The sequence below is a fragment of the Dermochelys coriacea genome, chromosome 7, assembly GCF_009764565.3.
Source record: "Dermochelys coriacea isolate rDerCor1 chromosome 7, rDerCor1.pri.v4, whole genome shotgun sequence".
Lineage (NCBI taxonomy): Eukaryota > Metazoa > Chordata > Testudines > Dermochelyidae > Dermochelys > Dermochelys coriacea.
In genome coordinates this window covers 76,799,668-76,819,886 of record NC_050074.1, presented here as the reverse complement: position 1 = coordinate 76,819,886, position 20,219 = coordinate 76,799,668, and the positions used below count along the sequence as shown (strand labels likewise).

General features: G+C 37.4%; 1 protein-coding gene across 1 annotated transcript in view; it reads left to right on the top strand.

The window, feature by feature from the left end:
• The window catches only part of CCDC6 (coiled-coil domain containing 6), a 75,041-nt gene that overhangs the window by 42,296 nt on the left and 12,526 nt on the right, over positions 1–20,219 (top strand). The window contains exons 3-7 of the mRNA XM_038410066.2: positions 2,019–2,147; positions 13,006–13,109; positions 15,179–15,339; positions 18,236–18,392; positions 20,119–20,219. Of these exons, the coding sequence (XP_038265994.1) occupies positions 2,019–2,147; positions 13,006–13,109; positions 15,179–15,339; positions 18,236–18,392; positions 20,119–20,219 (652 nt within the window). The remainder of the gene's footprint in view (positions 1–2,018; positions 2,148–13,005; positions 13,110–15,178; positions 15,340–18,235; positions 18,393–20,118) is intronic.

Sequence of the window (20,219 nt, the reverse complement as noted above, 5' to 3'; positions counted from 1 at the left end):
AGTTTTTGAACAATCTTTCTGATTTTATTTGTCCGATAGGCTGCTGATGTTAACAGTCCCTAGTCATACACTTGACATTAGCAGCGGTGTAGTGTAGACTCACTTTATATCAACAGAAGGGTTTCCTGTTGGTCTAGGAACATCACCTCCCCAAATGAAGTTAACTGGATTCATGGAAGCCCTCTTCCATTGACAGAGCCCATGCTGTAGATGCAGCCATATCAGCATCGCTACATTGGTCAAGGATGTGGGTTTATTTTCACATCCTGATATAACATTTCATTGTAGACTTGACCTAAGACTTTTTGGCCATGTACCTCTTCATTCAGTTATTAATTCACTAACTAAAAGTTAACCTGATTATCAGCAGCTGGCTTTGGTATTAATTTTCATGAGAGAATGGGTCCAGTTTTTTTTTTAAATTAGAGCAAATTTTAAATTGATAAGTGAAAAATTTGCATTACCTTGAGCTAGGCACTGCTGTGCAAGGTTTATGTGTGTTTCTGTTATTGCTCCGGTCCCTCGTGTTAATCTTAATTCTCTCTTCTAAAAACTCTAGTCATACCATATTTTTGGGAGTGGTGTTGGGTGGGTATTTAAAGTGAACTTGAAGATATGACCATCGGAGGCAGGATTTAAATTCTGGTCTACGAAGGTATAACACTAGGGAATAATATACTTATGATATTGAAATTACAAATTGGGTTTTTTCTTAGAAAGTTACCTCTGTTTTAACAATATTATGCTACTTAACAGCATTTCTCAATTTTCATACAACTTGTAATATTGGACGTACATGCATTTTAAGAGATCTGGTGGTGAATGAGAGAGAAAATGGTATTTAGAAATTGTGCTGCTTGTTCAAGCCATATACCATTGTAGGGGCGATGTCAATAGTCAGAACTTTTAGTGGTGAAACAGGCAAACTATTGGAAAAGGTCTGGGATCAGCATTGAGCCTTTTCTTGTTTATCCTCATCTGGATACACTCACAACGAACACAGTGAAGGAGGCAACTTGGTGCATGCTGTTTGCAGATGATATTGTTCTATACAGTGAGGAGAAAGATGATCTAGAAAAGGATCTTGAAAAAGGGAAGATGTTGGACAGCCATGGCCTCAAAATAAGTATAGGAAAAAGAGTAGGTGGTATGTAATTTTAACAATGTGAACAATGAAGAATTATCCTTGAAACTAGATGGGTAGACTGTATGGAAAAGGTCAAGTTTCAAGTATCTGCGTTCCAGAATCTGGGGAAATGGAGGAAGAAATTAGAGCTAGGATAATAAATGCATGGCTCAAATGGAAAGAGATAAGTGGTGTAGTATGTGACAAGAAGATACCAGTAAGATTGAGAGAGTCTATAAAGAATAGTCCATTCAGCTTTAATGTGGGCAACAAAGAAGGATGACTGAATGATCTGTTCCAGAGAAATGTGAATGTTGAGGTGGATGAATGGGATAAGTAAGAAAGACCCCAGAAGGAATGTGTATGTTAGAAATGTTCAAAGTAACGCCCATAAACAAAAAAAAAATGGAGTTCAGGCTCAAATGGTTTGGTCATGTCAAGTAACGTCCTGACAGCTATGTGGGTAAGAGTCCAACAGATCAAGATTCAATGAAAAAGAGGCTGACTCAAGAAGTTGTGGGATGTCATAAAGAAAGTCATGGTGAGAGAGAGGACATTGCACTGAACAGAGCACTTTGGATGGAGAGGACTCCAAGAGCTGACCCCATTTGATGGGATTAACACAAGAAAGAAGATTTTTGTCTTTGCTAATATTTGGAAATTTATGATATGTTCATCTGTTTTATATATTAAACATAGTTTAAAATGTTGATCTTAAAAAGTGTGCTGTACATTTTCAAATCTTCTATGAGAGTTGAATATAGCCAGTAGAGAAGACTTTAATATCCAGAAAGAATAAATGTGGTGTTGCTTTTATAGTCCTGTGTAATCTGTTTTGTAGTCTTTTATAATTTTGCATTGAAATATTTTCATATGTATCTTGAATTTTTAGCTACAGCATGAGAAGGCTGAACTGGAGCAGCATTTAGAGCAGGAACAGGAGTTTCAAGTGAACAAGCTGATGAAAAAAATTAAAAAACTGGAAAACGATACTATTTCTAAGCAGCTCACTTTGGAGCAGGTAAACATCTATTTTCTGTTCTTTGAAATAAAATGTTTATCCTAGAGAACAACTTCTGTTCAGATTTTTTTTCACTGGGGGAAAAAGTGATTTTAAAAATACATAAATGTTTTAGGCTCCAAATTTGACCCATTTCTTAAAATCTATAATTTAGCTGGAGGTCATTGTTCAATTTTTTACTGTTTTGGGATAGGAAAAAAATGTTACATTCAAAGGAAATAGCTGATAGGTTTATTTTGTGATGATTATGGTAAATTATTTAATCTTATGCTTCAGACTGCCTATTTGTATAATAGAGCTTGACAGGGCTGTTACAAGGTTTGTAAAGTACGTTGACCTTTTGGGCACTGAGAAATACTGGTGTTGCCACCACCATTAAAACATATTGGCTCACCTGTACCCACTTATAGCCACATACAAGTCCTTGAAACGGTACACAGGTATTTACAATGAAGCAAGGGAGAGCACAAAATGATAAAATAACAACTGAGTAAAACATAGCTTAGTCCCACATAGTTTTACCTTAAAAACAGATGTATGTTTGTTGTTCAGCAGCCACATCTCAAACACCACATCTTTCCCCTCAGTGTATGTACTTCTGCTGGAGAAGTTTGCACATCAGTCTGTCCACTGCTTCAGCAGCATCTCTTGCACTTAATGCAACTGAAAGACGAAACAGAAAAAAATTACTGGTTGAAAGTTACTCCCCATATTTCCAAATCCACTTACCTCACCATAATGCTCCAGCATCTACTTTATGACCCTGCTTATTTCCCATCTCATAGGAGTGATACACACCTCAGGGGCCACCTTGCAATACTTTGGAAGGAGGGGTGACTTCTCTCCAGACCCGGATGGTCCTATCTCTGTATTGTAGAGGGAAACATTAGAAAAAGTAACTTAGAAAATCCGCAATGACAAAATTAATATTGAAATATAACTATATAAACGACAATAAAATAATCTCCTTCTCTCCGCCAGCACTCACACCTTTTAAAGGTGCTAATACTGTGTCTAGCATTGTCTAGCACTTAGCCTCTAGGCTCATAAACAGACTGGTAGTGGGGCTGGTGCGAGCTGCTGCTCTTCACCACATATTCGATGCTGTCTCTTACAATGCATATGCTATCCCCACCTGACACATGATGGCCCACCCCTGCTCTGTGGATAGGGGAAATGGGGTCTCTGCTTCATACAGGGAATAGTTCAGTATAGCAGGAGAAACTCCTGCTTCATCCTGGCTTTGTGCAAGGATTCAGGGAAATAGTCAGACTGAAAAGCTGTACACTCCCAAAGTGGCTTGGAAAGACTCTACATGAGGACTCCCAGAGCAAGGGCAAGCATATCATTATCTTCATACGTGATACTAGGTGATGAAACTGTCAACAAAGTTGGAGAAATTGTACCCAAAATGCAAAACATAAATAGACTGTAAATAGAGAATTATCACTTTCATTTTTAGTAATCCAATTTATGAGATTTTTTTATATACTATTGCAAATGATTTCAGATGAGTTGGGAGTTGTCTCTGTAATGTTGGGATGGAGTGACTTTTAAATCATTTGATTTTTTGTAATTGATTTAAATTGAGGCTCTGTAAAACTAATTGGAAAATGTGTGCTGGCACAATTTTAGATGAAAACTTTAATGAATTAAATTTATAAATTTTTTACAATACTTTTATGGATAGGGTATCTTTTGAATTTTACAACATTGCTAGAGGCAAAAATCAAAATACTGGAAATTGAAGTCCTGATCTTGCAAATACTTAAGCAGGTGTATTTGATTTGCATTTACTGTACTTCAGTGGGACTTTCTCTGTTTAAAATTAAGAATGGACGTTGCATCATTAGGGAGCAAAAAGTGTTCTTATTAAACTTCTTGTGGCATAAAGCTGTCACTTCAAAACCAAAAGCTCCACACTGTAAAGTTATTTCTACTTTTGGTATATTAACAAAATTACTGTGAACTTTTTATAAAGGTAGGCCAGACTTTTCCAACCCATATTTAGGTACCTAATTATGGGATTTTCAAAAGCACCTTGTGACTTATGAGCACACGTCCCATTGACTTCAAAAGGCAAAACCTGATGAAGGATCGCCTGGACAGAGGATTTCAGCTTTCTTTATTTATGGAAATCGAGCATATTGGAAGGGTATGTTGGTTGCAAATATGTCACAGGCTATTTGCTAATCAAGTTGTTTGAATTTGTGGTTTTCTCACAGTACAAGGCCCTAGACTTATCTTTTTCAGCATAGAAGAGCATTTTAAATGTGAGACTAGTAGAATTTCAGAATTTACATAATGTTTTTTTCCTACTAGTAACTGGAAAATTAATGGAAGTATCACACATACATTTTAGAAATTGAACATTATAAATGGGATGAAAGTAAAGCATTCCCATGTAATTAAAAAATCTGATTTAAATAAAAATTTTTGATGTAAACATTGATTTTAATTATTTTAACCATGATTTCATGTCCCCTACTTTGTTTTGCACTTTTAACATGTCAAATACTATATATACTAAATATTATTCTTTTTCTGTCTAATACTTAAATATGGATTTATTGAAGGATCTGAGAAATAGAAAATTAGGTGGATGTAGTACCTGACAAAATCATGACCATCGCAATCTGGAAACAAACGTTAAACTGAAGTAACTCTCTTAGCCACAAGGTGGTGGTGGAAGCCACTTAGAACTAAAGTGCAGACAAACTGAATTGAAATATCAGTGCAAATAGTGTCTGTACATTTCTTGTGTGTTGGAGCTGTTTGGTCCCAGGATATTGGAGAGAGAAGGTGGGTGAGGTAATGTGCATCATTGGGCTAATGTCTATTGCTGAGAGAGACAAGTTTTGAAGCTTACACAGAACTGTTCCTCGGGTCCTGATATAGAACTCTTGGTAAACCTGAAAGCTCGTCTCTCTTGCCAACAGAAGTTGGTTCAGTAAAAGGCATTACTTCACTCACCTTGTCTCTCTGTAAATTCATTAGTATTTGTGATGTTACTGTATCTTGGGCAGACAGCTTGGTAAAATTGTGGAACACAAAACTTTAATAATCAAATTTAAATACAAGAAGTAGGTTTTTGTTAGAATATTCAAAAAACAAGGAAGTTCAAAGATAAAAGGACTGTGGTGTTACTGTGCTGTCCTCCCGTTTTCTTGTACTTGGGTACCTGGCATAATGCACTAATTTTATGTCTGTGCAAAGTTGTTTTGAGTCAAGGATAGATGATAAATTTTGTCTTGCTCCTATGAGTTTGGTGTGTTAAAGTTTTTGTTTATATAATTTTCTCTTTTCAGTATGGTAAAATAAATCTGAAGTTCCTTTAAACCCCCTACAGCACATTCTCACTATTTCTCCCCCCTCATGCCTTTTTTTTTTTTAAGTTGAGATGAATTGAAACAACACTTAATTCATCTATTACTGTTATGTTAATGGCTAGAGACCTCAATTGAGATTGTGACCCCCTTGTGCTACAACCTGTATATGCATGTGGTAAGAAACAGTCAAAAGGCAAGAAAGGGGAAATACTATACAGGTAGGGATTTTAAGGCACAGAGGGAGAATGATTTCCCCAGAGTTACCTAGGTGTGGCAGACCTGGTACTGGATTTGAATAAGACTATCTTGATGTTGTGCTTGAAGAGGAGGAAGGATGATTTTTAAGGAATGGTTTCAAACTATTGTGGAGACAATATGTGTTAACATCAGAGGCTACATTGCTTGCTGTAAGAAAAGGAGTACTTGTGGCACCTTAGAGACTAACAAATTTATTTGAGCATAAGCTTTCGTGAGCTACAGCTCACTTCATCGGATGCATTTGGTGGAAAATACAGAGGGTACAAATTTATTTGAGCATAAGCTTTCGTGAGCTACAGCTCACTTCATCGGATGCATTTGGTGGAAAATACAGAGGGGACCCTCTGTATTTTCCACCAAATGCATCCGATGAAGTGAGCTGTAGCTCACGAAAGCTTATGCTCAAATAAATTTGTTAGTCTCTAAGGTGCCACAAGTACTCCTTTTCTTTTTGCAAATACAGACTAACACGGCTGCTACTCTGAAACATTGCTTGCTGTGTTGGGGTTCTATGGGATCCAACACTGTCATAGATTCTCAGATAGTATTGGTGACCCATAGTGTCTTCTACTGCACATGACTAAGTTCACTGTCTCTAGTGCAGAACTTGAAGTGCCTTCATCTCTTCCAGATTTGGGTACTATAGTGTGCTCTTTTTGTGGCACAAGCCAGGGCAAACCACTCCAGGAGTAATCCATTCTGACAGTTATGATTCTGCAGTTCATTTTATTTTAAAAATATTTGTTTTCCCTTGCGTTTCTGAATTTTACCTGATATAGTTCTTTGTCTTAAGGCAGATAGCTGAAAACAATAGATCTGAGAGATTTTAACTCTCATTGAGACATCACACCCTGAAGCATAACAGCTAAATTTGAAACTCTGGCAATTTCATTAGCTGGATATTTTAGCTAAAATGAACTGTGTGCTTCTCCATTGTTGATGCAGCGATACAGGATGAGATGGTTGTCGCAGTTTGCCATCCACGTGCTGTAGTCTGCTGTTGTAATAGCAGTGCTAGTTGTGGCCTCTTACTGTTTCTTCTTTCAGCTGCTTCCCTAATGAGCAAAGCACACAGGGCATCTAGAAAAGATGCAGTTGGGGAGATAAGTAGGACTTTAGCTAAGAGTAGAATCTAGGGCTACAACCGCCCCTTTAGCCCTAGTTCTTGGGGAAAAAAAAAAGAACAGGATTTGATGCTTAAGAAGGAAGGTTACTCTTTGGGGCCAGCAATATAGTAAGGTGTGAAGGAGAAAAGGGATGGATGAAGCCCAGAGGTAGAGTTGGGATGCTGTGGGAAATAAGTTCAAGTCCTGCACATATTTCAACTCAATAGAGTTCAAAAAGGAGACAAAGGAAAAGCATAGAGAAGAAAGAACAATACGCACAAAATATGAAGTTTTGAGGGGGATATAGGTGGAAAATCAAAGAAAGGAGAATGGATGGCAAAGAAAAACAAAGTGCAAAAATTATTGTGGTCCTAAAAATACCATTTTTTCATTATAGAATGCTGAATGTAATTAAGTTTGGTGAGAACCTAAGGACCATATTCTATCACCTGTGTCTATGCAAATTTCCACTGACAGTAGGAATTTTCCTGTTAATCTGAGCGTAGTGTACGATCTTAACCATGTAGCCACAGCTCCTTTGCCCTTAGTTTAAAATGTAACTAGTTCCTGCCAAACTCATTGTGTAGACACAACTGACTTTAGTCTGTGCTTGAAGTCCACTTGGAAGCTCTGTAGTGCAGAACACAGCTGCCTGCGAAGAGCTACAAAAGGATCTCTCAAAACTAGGTGACTGGGCAACAAAATGGCAGATGAAATACAGTGTTGATAAATGCAAACTAATGCATATTGGAAAACATAATTGAAACTATACATATAAAATGATGGGGTCTAAATTGGCTGTTAACACTCAAGAAAGAGATCTTGAGTCGTGGATAGTTCTCTGAAAACATTCACTTAATGTGCAGTGGCAGTCAAAAAAGCAAAGAGAATTCATTAAAAAAGGGATAGATAATAAGACAGAATGTATCATATTGTCTCTGTATAAATCCATAGTACTCCCACATCTTGAGTACTGTGTGTGGATGTGGTCGCCCCATCTCAAAAAAGATATATTGGAATTGGAAAAGGTTGAGAAGGGCAACAAAAGTGAGTAAGGGTATGAAATGGCTTCCATCTGAGGAGTTATTAATAAGACTGGGACTTTTCAACTTGGAAAAGAGATGACTAAGGGAGGATATGATAGAGGTCTATACAATCCTGACTGGTGTGGAGAAAGTAAATAAGGAGGTGTTTACTCCTTCTCATAGCACAAGAACTACAGGTCACCAAATGAAATTAATGGGCAGCAGGTTTAAAACAAAAGGAAGTATTTTTTCACACAATGCAGAGTCAACCTTTGGAACTTCTTGCGAGAGGATTTTGTGAAGGCCAAGAGTATAAAGGATTCAAAAAAGAACTGGATAAGTTCATGGAAGATAAGGTCCATCAGTGGCTATTAGCCAGGATGGGCAAGGATGGTGTCCTGAGCCTCTGTTTGCCAGAAGCTGGGAATGGGTGACAGGGCATGGACCACTTGATGATTACCTGTTCTGTTTATTCCCTGTGGGGAACCTGACATTGGCCAGTGTCAGAAGACAGGATGCTGGGCTAGGTGGACCAATATGGCTGTTCTTATGTACATCCCATTCCAGCATTTAAGGTCTATAAGGAGATATTTGCTTTCCCTACCTATATTTGAACACTTTGTGCTGCTGCAGGTGCACTAGTGGCAGTGGAACATCCATGGTTGAGGATCCTTGCTCATTTATTTTTAGCGTCTGATGGAATCTGAGTTTGTTGGTAGTTGTTGATTGACTGAAGAAAATTTTATATTATTTTGTTTTCCTCACGTAAGCTTTTTTGAGTTGTGCTAGACTGTACCTGAAATGTAAAAGCAATTAAAAGAAGAGTTCAGATATGATTAATGTAATCTGAATTGTATGAATTAAGTGATGCAGAGACCACTGTACTGCAACAGTTGATCTGTAGTCACCCCCTATCATCAGGTGATCATAGAATCATCGGACTGGAAAAGACCTCGAAAGGTCATCTGGTCCACTACCCTGTACTCATGGCAGAAGTAAGTATTATCTAGACCATCCCTGACAGGTGTTTGTTGAATCTCCATCATTGGAGATTTTTAAGATTAGGTTAGACAATCTCCCTAGGCAATTTATTTCAGTGCTTAACCACCCTGACAGGAAGTTTTTCCTAATGTCCAGTCTAATCTTCCCTCTGCATATCTTCATGGTGTAGTAACAATGTGTATGGTGGTAGTTTTGGGGGTAGGGAGGAGTGAATTCTCAGAATGTCCTGTATTCTTCCAAGCACTGGAGAGATGAATTGGCTAAAGAGCAGTGTGCTAAACACTTTCTGTATATATATTCAGCTTTTGCTAGAGTCAGGATCCACATTCTAATGCCTTGAATGTTTACTGCAACATACTGTTTCTGGACTTGACTTTTGGTTGTATTAAGTATAAATTTCCTTAACTATTAATCTAGAATCTCAATTCAATAGCACTTAAATTAAAAAATATTAAAGATTCTGTCACACAAATGCAAAGGAAAGGCTTATTAGTTCTTCCTTCAGTTTTCTTACTTTAACTGATGATAGAGATATTTATTTTCATTTTTAAAAAAGTCATGATTTGAATACAATAGTCTTTTCATTAGCAGTAACAAATTTTGTATTCAGCTTTGAAGGAAAAAACTTGTATTTGGAAGATAAACTATTTCGTGAAGCATTTCAATAGCTAATTTTGCTTTGGTAACTGAATTAATTTATTAATAATAACAATTCAGTTGTCTTAGAGGAAGGGTGCACTGTATGTAAGGGCTAAAGCACAGGTCTGAGATTTCAAGAGATTTGGATTCAATTTCTAGCTCAGCCATAAATATGCAGAATGGCTGTGAGCAAATCATAATCTCTGTTCCTCAGTTTTCCCATTTGTAAAATGAGAAAATTTATTTCCACATCAGGTGTGGTATTAGTACAGGTGAGTTGTGTCATACACACATTTAATTTACACGAATTCAACTATATGTGCTCGACAAAAAGAAAAATAACAAGATACCTGTAAATAGTGTGGGCGATTCCGCCCACCATTCCACTCAATGAGTGTATGCCCCGGAGTGAGCATGAGATGAGAGAAGTGAATCTGCTGTTCCTTCAGTTGGTCTGAGTTCCTGCATGCCTCTCATAGTGTGAGCATTTCGCACTGAGTGTGATTCTAGTGTTTAAAGATACTGTACATATTTTTCATACAACATGGCCCCTAAACGCAAGCCAACTACTTCATCTGGTGCTCAACTGAAGAAACAGTGATCTGTTCCAATGCTGGAGGAAAAACTGGCTGTGTTGAACTTATTGAGAGACGGTATGTTGGTCTCCAACATGGCACGTAAATATGGCCGCAGCGAATCTAGCATCGGTGCCATCAAGATTCTAGAGAGAAATTCGTCAAGCCATGGCATCAAGTCCTCCAAAAACTGCTAAGGTGATGAGCCAGGTGCGTGATAAGACCTTAGTGAAGACTGAAAAGGCATTAAACTTATTGCTGGAAGACATGAACTGTAAACGTGTGCCTATCGATGGCAACATGTTGCGAGAAAAGGTTCTTAGCCTCTATGTGCTGTTCAAACCTCCCGCCGAAGAAGGATAGCCTTCTGATTAGAAGGAATTCAAAGCCAGCCAAGGTTGGCTTAACAGTTTTAGGAACCTCATGAATCTCAAAAACATGCAGACTACCGGTGAAGCTTCATCTGCAATGAAGAGGCCTCAAAAGTCTACCCCGAACAATTAAAGAAAACCATAGAAGAAAAGGGCTATCTTCCGGAACAAGTTTTTAATGCTGACGAGACTGGGCTCTTCTGGGCAGGGGGAAAGCCCAACTGCACTTACACTTCAAAATCAGAAAGACAAGTCCCTGGCTTCAAAGCAGCTAAAGACTGTGTGACTGTGTTGTTTTGTGGCAATGCGGCTGGGCATTTAATAAAGCCGGGCTTGCTCTACAGGGTTGCAAATCCCCATGCCCTAAAAGGCAAGAACAAAAATCTCGTGCCTGCATTCTGACAATCAAATAAAAAGGCTTGGGTTATGGCAGCATTATTTCTGGATTGGTTCCACAAGTGTTTCATTCTGGAGGTCAAGCAGTACCTCGAAGAGAAAGGACTTGACTTTAAAGTGTTGCTGATCATAGACAATGCTCCTGGCCTCCCTGTGGCACTCCTGTTTGTGCATAACAACATTGAAATTGTCTTTCTCCCCCCCCCCCCCATACCACCTCCAACCTCTCAACCAAGGAGTGATTTGCTGTTTCAAGGCCACGTACACGAGGCTTATGTTCACAGATACATAACGCAATGGATGCTGATCCCAATCTTAATGTGATGGAGAGTTGGAAGTCCTTCAACATTGCCAATTGCATCACTTATATTAAACAGGCAATGGATGCAATCAAGCCTGAAACAGCCAATACATGTTGGCAAAAACTATGGAAAGAATGTGTGAATGATTTTAAGGGTTTCCCAGCCATTGACAAAGAAGTGAAATGCATTGTTCAGGCAAGTGGGTGGTGATGGCTTTGTCGATATCTTTGAGGAAGAAATTGAAGAATTAATTGAGAGCCATAGAGAAACATTAACTAAGAAAGAATTAGAGGAACTGATAAAATCTACAGAAGATGAAGATGATGACGACGAACAGGAAGAGCCAGCAAGTTGGAATCTTCAAAATTTGCTGAAGTGTTTCAAGGAGCGAAATACTGGAATGATTTAATTTCTGAATATGATCCCTCTATGGAATGAAGCCTCAAAATCACACACAGTATTATGGACGATTTGAGACCATATCAAGAAATGTTTGAGCAGCTCAAGAGACAACAGCGACAGTTGCCGATCGCCATGTTTTTCAAGGAAAAACAACCAGCAGCAGATGAGCCTACGCAATCAACTTCTCAAGCTGAACCAGAACCAACCACTTCGTCTATGACTAGCTCTCCATCACCCAAGCTCTCAGTCACCTGGATCGACATCAAACCCTGAAGACCCCTGTAATTACCCATCTCTAATTAAAAATACAGTACTGTAAAATTATATTTTGCATATGTACTCTTTATTATATACTGTACATTAATGTATACGTTATACATTTATACATATTACTGTACAGGGTTGTATACACAAAGCCATGTACAGTATATTGTATTTTATGGGCGATTTAATGGATTTTCAAGGGTAATTTGGCTCTACGCGATTTTCGCCTTATGTGCTGACTTTAGAACCTAATCCCCACGTAAGATGTGACTCCACTGTATCTGGTTGGTTTGAGATCAACAGATGGAAAGTGGTATAGAAGGGCAAAGTATTAAAGCCTAAGTACATTTCATTACTATTACTTTTCTTTTCAGAGCTGCTTAACTTTGATGTTTTCACAGTTACAGCTGTGCCTGTTGAACTTGCAATGCATTCTCATCCAGAACTGACTACTGTCCAGCTTCTTTTGGGATATTTTGATGTGCAGGATTTTTCCTATTTTCTGGTAGCTCATACTTGACTCAATAATGGTTACTAGTCTTTTAATAGCCATTAGATAACTGAGAAACTCTATGTACCCTAGTTTCTGCTGGCATTAGAATTTGGTTCTATAACAGTTATCTAAAAATAGAGAAACCACTTTTCTTCATTGCTCGCTGCTTACCTGTGATGCACACAACTTTCCTGTCATGTCAAGCAAACATAAACCTCTGTAGTGTCAACTTTTGTTGTTTAATTCTCCACTTTAAATTTTTTTTAACATTACCCATCAAAATAATTGTATATACAGTAGATGTGTAAGCATGTGAATACATTGTCAATTAAAATTACTGTGACATATGCAATGAGTGGTGCCTCTGCTATGACCTATGCTTTCACTTGCTGGCCACATTGCCTCTCTGTGGTATGGGAAAAGACAAAGCAACCCAAACTTGGGAATGAGAGGTTCTGTGAAGAAGGGGTCCATGTAGGGAGAAAAGGCAATGCACACTAAAGGCAGTTTATGTACCTGTATTGATGTGGTTCCATGATCTCCATTTACTTTGACACTATTCACTATTTGTTTTAATGAATCTACAGTTTTTCCCCCCACATTTGGCAATAGGCTGAACATTAAACTTTCCAGAATAAAAATCTTATACAGTAAAGTCAATTCCCATTTTTTTCACCAAACAATTTTCTTCCTCAGCTAAGACGAGAGAAGATTGACCTTGAAAATACATTGGAACAAGAACAAGAAGCACTAGTGAATCGTCTCTGGAAGAGGATGGATAAACTCGAAGCAGAAAAACGGTTTGTCTTGTCATGTGTTCATTTTTATAGATGCACCATTTAATACTTCATTTTTCAGTCGCAAGAGGCTTGTTTGATCTGCCAAAGGCATAGAAGTTGCAACATTTCAAAAGTTACATTTGTCTCTTGTAAACAAGTATCACATATGTGGCTGCTTAAATTTGCTAAAAAGTAGTAGTACAAGAAACAAGGGAACTGGGAAACCAGGGAGGAACTTGCAAACTTGCTCTCTTACTATTTGCTGACAGGCTGATTTTAATGCTATTTTAACAGATGACCTGCAAAAAAAAACCAACAACTGGGCTTGTACCCTTTCTTTGCTGCTTTATCTTGTATAAAGAAGTCTTGAAAGTGTTTTTTTTTTTTTTTTCTTTTCTGCTTGTTTATCCCATAAGAAAGTCAGGTCCCTTGTAGCCTGGAAGAGTGACTTAAGGACGAGTGAAATTGTGACATCACAAGAATGAAGAGAGAACTGAGTAATTTTGAGAGACGATTTTTTTCATCTTTTTTTAAACTTTGTTTGTCTTTTAACAGCTTTTTGATTTCAGTGACGAATCTTTAACCAAAGGCTCTCTTAAAATAACGTTATACAATCTTTTCCTGCTGTAAGGGTGTTACAGCTCACATTTAATATTCTTGAGACCTCCCAGAGATTCTTTAGCAAAAGTAGGGACACTCAGGTTTGACATTCCTGATATTTTCATGATTTAAAAAAAAAAATTAAAAAAATCTTTTAGACCCTCATAATACATCACAGAAAATCAAAAAAGGGCATAAGTTTATAAGCTCTTTGGGCCAGGGACTCTTCTGTTATACAGCTGTACAGCATCCACCTCAATGAGGCCTTTGATTCTTGATTGGGCCTTTGGGAAGTTCTGCAATACAAGTAGTAATGAATAAGCTCAGGGTTTAAAAAATACCATTGAAAGTAGTTTGAATTTGTCTTTATTGTTCTGTCTTGAATGGTAGCTTGCTTAATGGGAAATGCTCTAAAAAAACATCTCTCTCATACCAGTGTCAAAAGCTCTATGAAGAATGGGCCCCTATCTAGGGCTTATGCTGTCTTATCCCTGTGCTCAGCTTCAGCTGTATAGTTTCCTGTTTGACTTTGCCCAGTGTGTGTCTAATAGAGAACAATTTCATATTTTCATGCTGGCAGATTCCTCTTTACCTTGACTTCAAGAACCTTTATGTAGCACATCATTCTATTGCAGAGCTCACTTTATATAAAAAGCATATTGTGCCTGAAACCCTAATAATTAAGACAGATTCCAGGTATTTAAATTAGGCTTCCTGTAATTTGAAAGCCTAAGTATAGAAATATGATGTGAAATACTTTTCTGTGCAGAGATACTAAATAGAATACCTATTTTGGAAGATGTGTCTAGTTTACTTTTCTTCAACAACACAGTGTGTGAATGCATATATTCAGTAGATCAGTAGTGCCAGGAAAAAGTGTTAATGTACACTTTATGAATGTTGCTGTGCTCTGATCTCTTATCTTTGAGGAAAGAGTTCTTTATCAAATAGCACAAATATAAATATACCGCAAGAGTTGGCCTTGAATTTGCTGAGAAGTTACTTAAGAGAATTAGGAGGGGATTAGTATAAATCCAAAGTAGTTAAATGTGTAGTACATAAAATTAATAATGGAACAAGGCTATAAATATTTTATATCTCATTTCTGCCCCTGTAAATTCAGTTTCCCTTTTAACTCTCTATTTTGACAGTTATTTAAATGAAATACTTCTTGAAATTTGGGTATACAGTGGGTATAGTTGAGGCTTTCATGAAGCTATTTAACTGAGTTGTACAAAAACTATTCATTTTCAAAATAGTGTGCATTTACTATTAGAAACACTTTGACAGTATCAGCATCTGAATACTTAAATTTCAAAAGAGCGAATAGGTGGCATTTGACAAAATAAACTTTATATTCTTTAATAAAACTTAAGCATACTATTAAAACATAATTGGAGCAATGTACACCTATTACAATGTTACTATTTCTAAGTATATGCCTCTATCTTTCAGAAATACAATTAACATCTAGATTATTTTTAATACAGAATTTTGCAGGAGAAGTTAGACCAGCCAGTCTCTGCTCCACCATCACCCCGAGACATATCAATGGAAATAGATTCCCCAGAAAATATGATGCGACATATCAGATTTTTAAAGAATGAAGTAGAGAGGTTAAAGAAACAACTAAGAGCTGCACAGTTACAACGTAAGTAAACTCTCTTTGGCTATAAATGGAGTCTGTAGCTAACAATTTACTGAAGTGCATCTAAAGGAATTTCTACATATTTTTAGTTTAGTTGGTGCTGAAATTTATTAGCTGTTTGAACTGCACCAACCTTGAGAGCAGTGAAGATACTCTTCACTTTCTGTTCTCATCCATTTAAAATTTAAAGGTAGATGACAAAACTTAATATTCAGATTGAAGTTTGACTAGGCCATTGTGATTAAATCCTTTACAGTTGTGAAAAATGTTGTTTGATCTTCTACTACGAATAGTCAGTACTCTACTTTGCATTTCATTTGAAAGATAGGAATTTCAGCAACACAGCTGCTCCAACACCATGCTGGAGCATAAGCTCTGAAGGGTAAAGTGTTACCTGTACCTTCCTGTGGTCTACAGAATACAACATTTTAACTTTGTCCCTCCATTATAAATCTTAAGAAGTTCTCATTTTTAAATTGATCAGTGCTAACAACTTTGTGTAAGATGTTGACTCTAGTAGCTAGAGTAAGGCGCACAGTCTCTCAGTTGGTATATAATTTCTTTTGGTAATTGGATTGACAGTCATCTCCCTCCCACCATATGCTAGTCTTGGCATGCTAACTGGAGTATTGCTACCCAGTTTTTGGAGCAATAACGTTTTGCAGAGATAATGGCCTTCTTTACAAAAAGATGAGTGCTCTTGGACAGAGGCTTTGTGTATAGGTTTGGGATATTAGTCATGCATGCCACATAAAGAAGATAAGGAGTGTTAGTCTTGCCAAACTCTCCAATATAGCCTTCACTTACAGAACTTCACAATGAAAACAAGGCCTTTAATACTGAATACTTCATGTGCAAATGCTAGGGTGATTAATTAAACTTGAAGCACTCTTCATTATTTTGCTGTTTCTTTCCTTATTGTATCTTTGATTTACAGTAAAATTTTCAAAAACACCTACGTTCTTATTCGAGTGATTGCCCATGTCCATTCCAACAGGTGTGCGCACATCGTGTGCATGATCGTCAGAAGGTTTTTTCCCTAGCGGTACCTGTTGGGTCAGCTGTGGAGCCCCCAGGAGTAGTGCCTTCATGGCTGTGTATATAGGTCCCTGCCATTGACAGTTCCTTGGAGCAGCTCAGTCTCTCGCATTCGCAAATGCCTACCTAGTGGTTCCCTTTTCTTAGTTGTAAATAGCTTCATAGAGTTGTAGTTACAGTAGTTTGTAGTTTCATAGTAAGCTAAGTTTGCTTTGCGGGGTCCTGCCCCCCTCTAGTTTTCCCCAGACACCGGTGCATGCCTCAGTCACAGGGGTTTAAGTCATGCAAGAGGTGTGGGAAACCTATCCCCAGAGGTGATCCGCACACTGCTTATCTTTAGTGCCTGGGAGAAGGTCATCAGACAGACAAGAGCTCAATTTGCAGGAGCTTTAGACCTAGGATTAAGAGGGAGCCTATTGATTGAAGCTCCTCCTAATGGAGTTGGGAATTGTGGCCAATGGGAGCTGCAGGGGCAGTGCCTGTGGGTGGAGGCAGCACGTAGAGCTAGGAGCTGAGGGAGGGGAGTTCCTGTCATCCTCCTGGCCCCTGGTAAACACCATCCCGTAACCCAATCTCCAGCCCTGAGGCCCGTACACCCAAACTCCTGCTTCTGGGGAGCGGGGAGGCGCGAGACTGCACAAGTAGCAACTGGTATGTCTGGCCCAGGAGCTGCCCAAGCTGCTCAGGAACCTTAAACATAAGTAATCATTATGAATGCCAAAAAATCCAGATATTTTCAGAATCAAGATGTGCACCGTAAACTTGATCACCTCTTAAAATTAAAGGGCAATTCAAAATATGATGTATCATACCCACAAAGTCAAAGTCTTCGTCATATGTTCCTTCTTACTAAAATAGAGCATCCCAAAATATTTTATAGTCTATCTTACACTTAGTTTTGATCATTTTTATTCAATCATTTGAAGATAATCAGTGATGCTAGCACACTTAACTAACATTAGCTGACTTAGTCTTTACTTCAAATAGCTGCATTTAAGTATGTGGGCATTTAAGTTTGTGTTTTTAAACTAACTCGCTTGGTGACATTTAATATTGACAGACATTCTGCTGGTTAATTTCCAGGATTAAATCTCTTTAATTGAAGGCATGCTGGGAAATAGTCATAAAACAGCAGTTTAATAAAAGTTGTTTAAATGTTTGTTTTTCTCCAGAGTATGGCTGTGTACTGATCTTTCCCTTCCACCTGTTCTATAATTCTAAGGAAAATCCTCTTAGGGGGTAGTACTTTGCAGTGGTTTTTAGAGAAGGAAACCCTTTACACTTATTTCTGTCATTATATTTGATTGATCAGTGTACACTGTATTCTACAAATTTTGAATATCCTAATTTTAAACTAAACACTAAAATGAATATAGTAAATCTTAAAAATTGATACAATATTTGAAAAGAAAATAAGCCTTGCTCTAAAATTTTAGATCCTTCCATTTGTAGAATGTAAGTCCATATAAATATGAAATTTCAATTTTACAGTAGGACAAATCTCTGTTCATGTTTCTTCCTTCAAGCCTGATTTGGTTAATGATTGTTTTAAGCTTGCAGTATTTTTCAAATCTGTTCAGTTAAGAGAAGAAAAAAGGGGGAGGAGGGGTAAAAGGACCAAGCAAGCTTAATTTCATAGTTTACCAAGTAGCCATCAGTTAGTAACTAATTTTGATCACTACCAACTTTAAAACAGATTTTGAACTAGTGATTTAGAGATGTAAGTCTATTGAATTAAAAATTCCCTGAGCCATCCTCTCTTGCAACATTTGAAAGGTTTGGGTAAAGAAAGTTGCATTCAAAATACTTGCATATACATTAAACTGAACTTAATCAAGAGCTATCAAATTTGGAATTTCAGATTCAGAGAAGATGGCACAATATTTAGAGGAGGAACGTCATATGAGAGAAGAAAATTTAAGGCTCCAAAGAAAACTGCAGAGGGAGATGGAGCGAAGGGAAGCTCTATGCAGACAACTGTCAGAAAGTGAATCCAGCTTAGAAATGGATGACGAAAGGTTTGTGGTCTCAAACATTAAGATCTGTGTCCTCTGTATGTATAAATACTAAAATAACAACACCCAACCTCTTATATTGATATTTCTACCTATCAGTTCTGAAAGTGAGCTCATCTACAATAATGCAAAGAATTTCAAAAGAATATATTCTAAGCATATCCTTTTTAGGACTGTGATTTAATTCTTGCAGGGCTGGTTTAGGTTTACCGTGAGCAACAGAATAGTTATACTTGAAGATTGGGCAGGGCTTTTACAACCAGCACATGCGTATAGATTTAAATAAATATGTAAACTTGAGAGACAGACTAATTACATGGTAACTTTGTTCTGGACATAAATTCACAAATGCAAGGGTTTTCCTGAATTGAACAGCCTACGGCACCCTTAACCTATGCAAATTGTAATTTGTAAGATGTATAATGTTGCAAGTTCTAGTGTTCTGCCAATCCCAAGAGGACCATATATGCAACATGAGATACCAAAAGTGGGATTAGGCACCCTGAGAACTCTCAATTTAGATGTTCTTGCTGTACTGGACATGGTATCAGAATTACAAGATCCTGGGGCGTTTTCCTATTTTAAAAAAAAGTTGCATCACTTGCATTGTCATTACAGATGGCTGGCTTTTGTGTCTTAAATAGAAATAGTTGATATCTTACTACAGTCTTGCATAATAATGTCATGGCAGAACCTTAAAGCTTGTCCTGAAACGACTTTCCTTCAAAGGCTAATACTTTGGTTTCTTACTGGGCTCTACCTTATGCTAGTGTTGATATAGTTTTATTGCATTGTTTCACATTATACTAGCTGTATGAGGGCATCTGAAATAGGGTCATTATAAATTGGAATTCTACTAATCCTGAAAGAAGAAGTTCTTCGGAACTTTGTGTATTCTGGTATTAAAAATAACTAACCTGAATGACTTTCACATAACTTATAATAAAACAAAACATTAGATATTTTGTTTCAAAGACTAGGTTAGAAGATTAAAGGCAATATTTGCATTTTTTTTTTTCCAGGCAGATTTAGCAAGCAACATCTAGCAGTAGCACAAAGTGTATCACCGTTTTGATTCAATTAGCTTTTTCTAAAAGATAACCTAAATTAAACATACACTTTAGTAATGTCTGTAATTGTTTGCATCTACTTTTCTATTATCCCTGTTTTATGGGTTAATATCTCAGTACAAATAGAGAAGTGGCATACCGTTTCAGTTTAGATGTGATTTTTATATGGAAAAGATTAAATACTGTAGCGCTTCTAGTTGGTCAAAATCCAAATTTAGATTAGCAGTTCTTTGTCCAATGTTCGGCCAAAAAGCATATAATATTTCAAAGTTAAACTTTTGCTTAGTTAAGTGCTCGCTAATGTTAGTACCCGTAGTAGCAAAAATCTGAAAAGGGTACATGCAAAAATGTTGACTAAATTTACATTCTCCTCTAAAACACTTTATTGCACCACTGATGATAACACATAGACAAGACAAGATCCCTGACTAGGATGAGGCCAATTTCAGTTGCAAATTAAGCCAATATTTGAACTCAAGTCTTCAGAAGTGAAAGGTTAATGTTAACCCAGGCACCGCCAAACTATTCAAAAGTGGCTGGTTCTATGCTAACCTGATATGTGTATATTAGAATGTGAGATTAATGCTGCGGAGAATAATGTTAAAACATATCGGGGTTTGAAAAAAATAATCTAATTGTTCTTTACCTTCTTCTGTTAGATATTTTAATGAGATGTCTGCGCAAGGATTAAGACCTCGCACTGTGTCCAGTCCAATCCCGTATACACCTTCTCCAAGTTCTAGCAGACCTATATCACCTG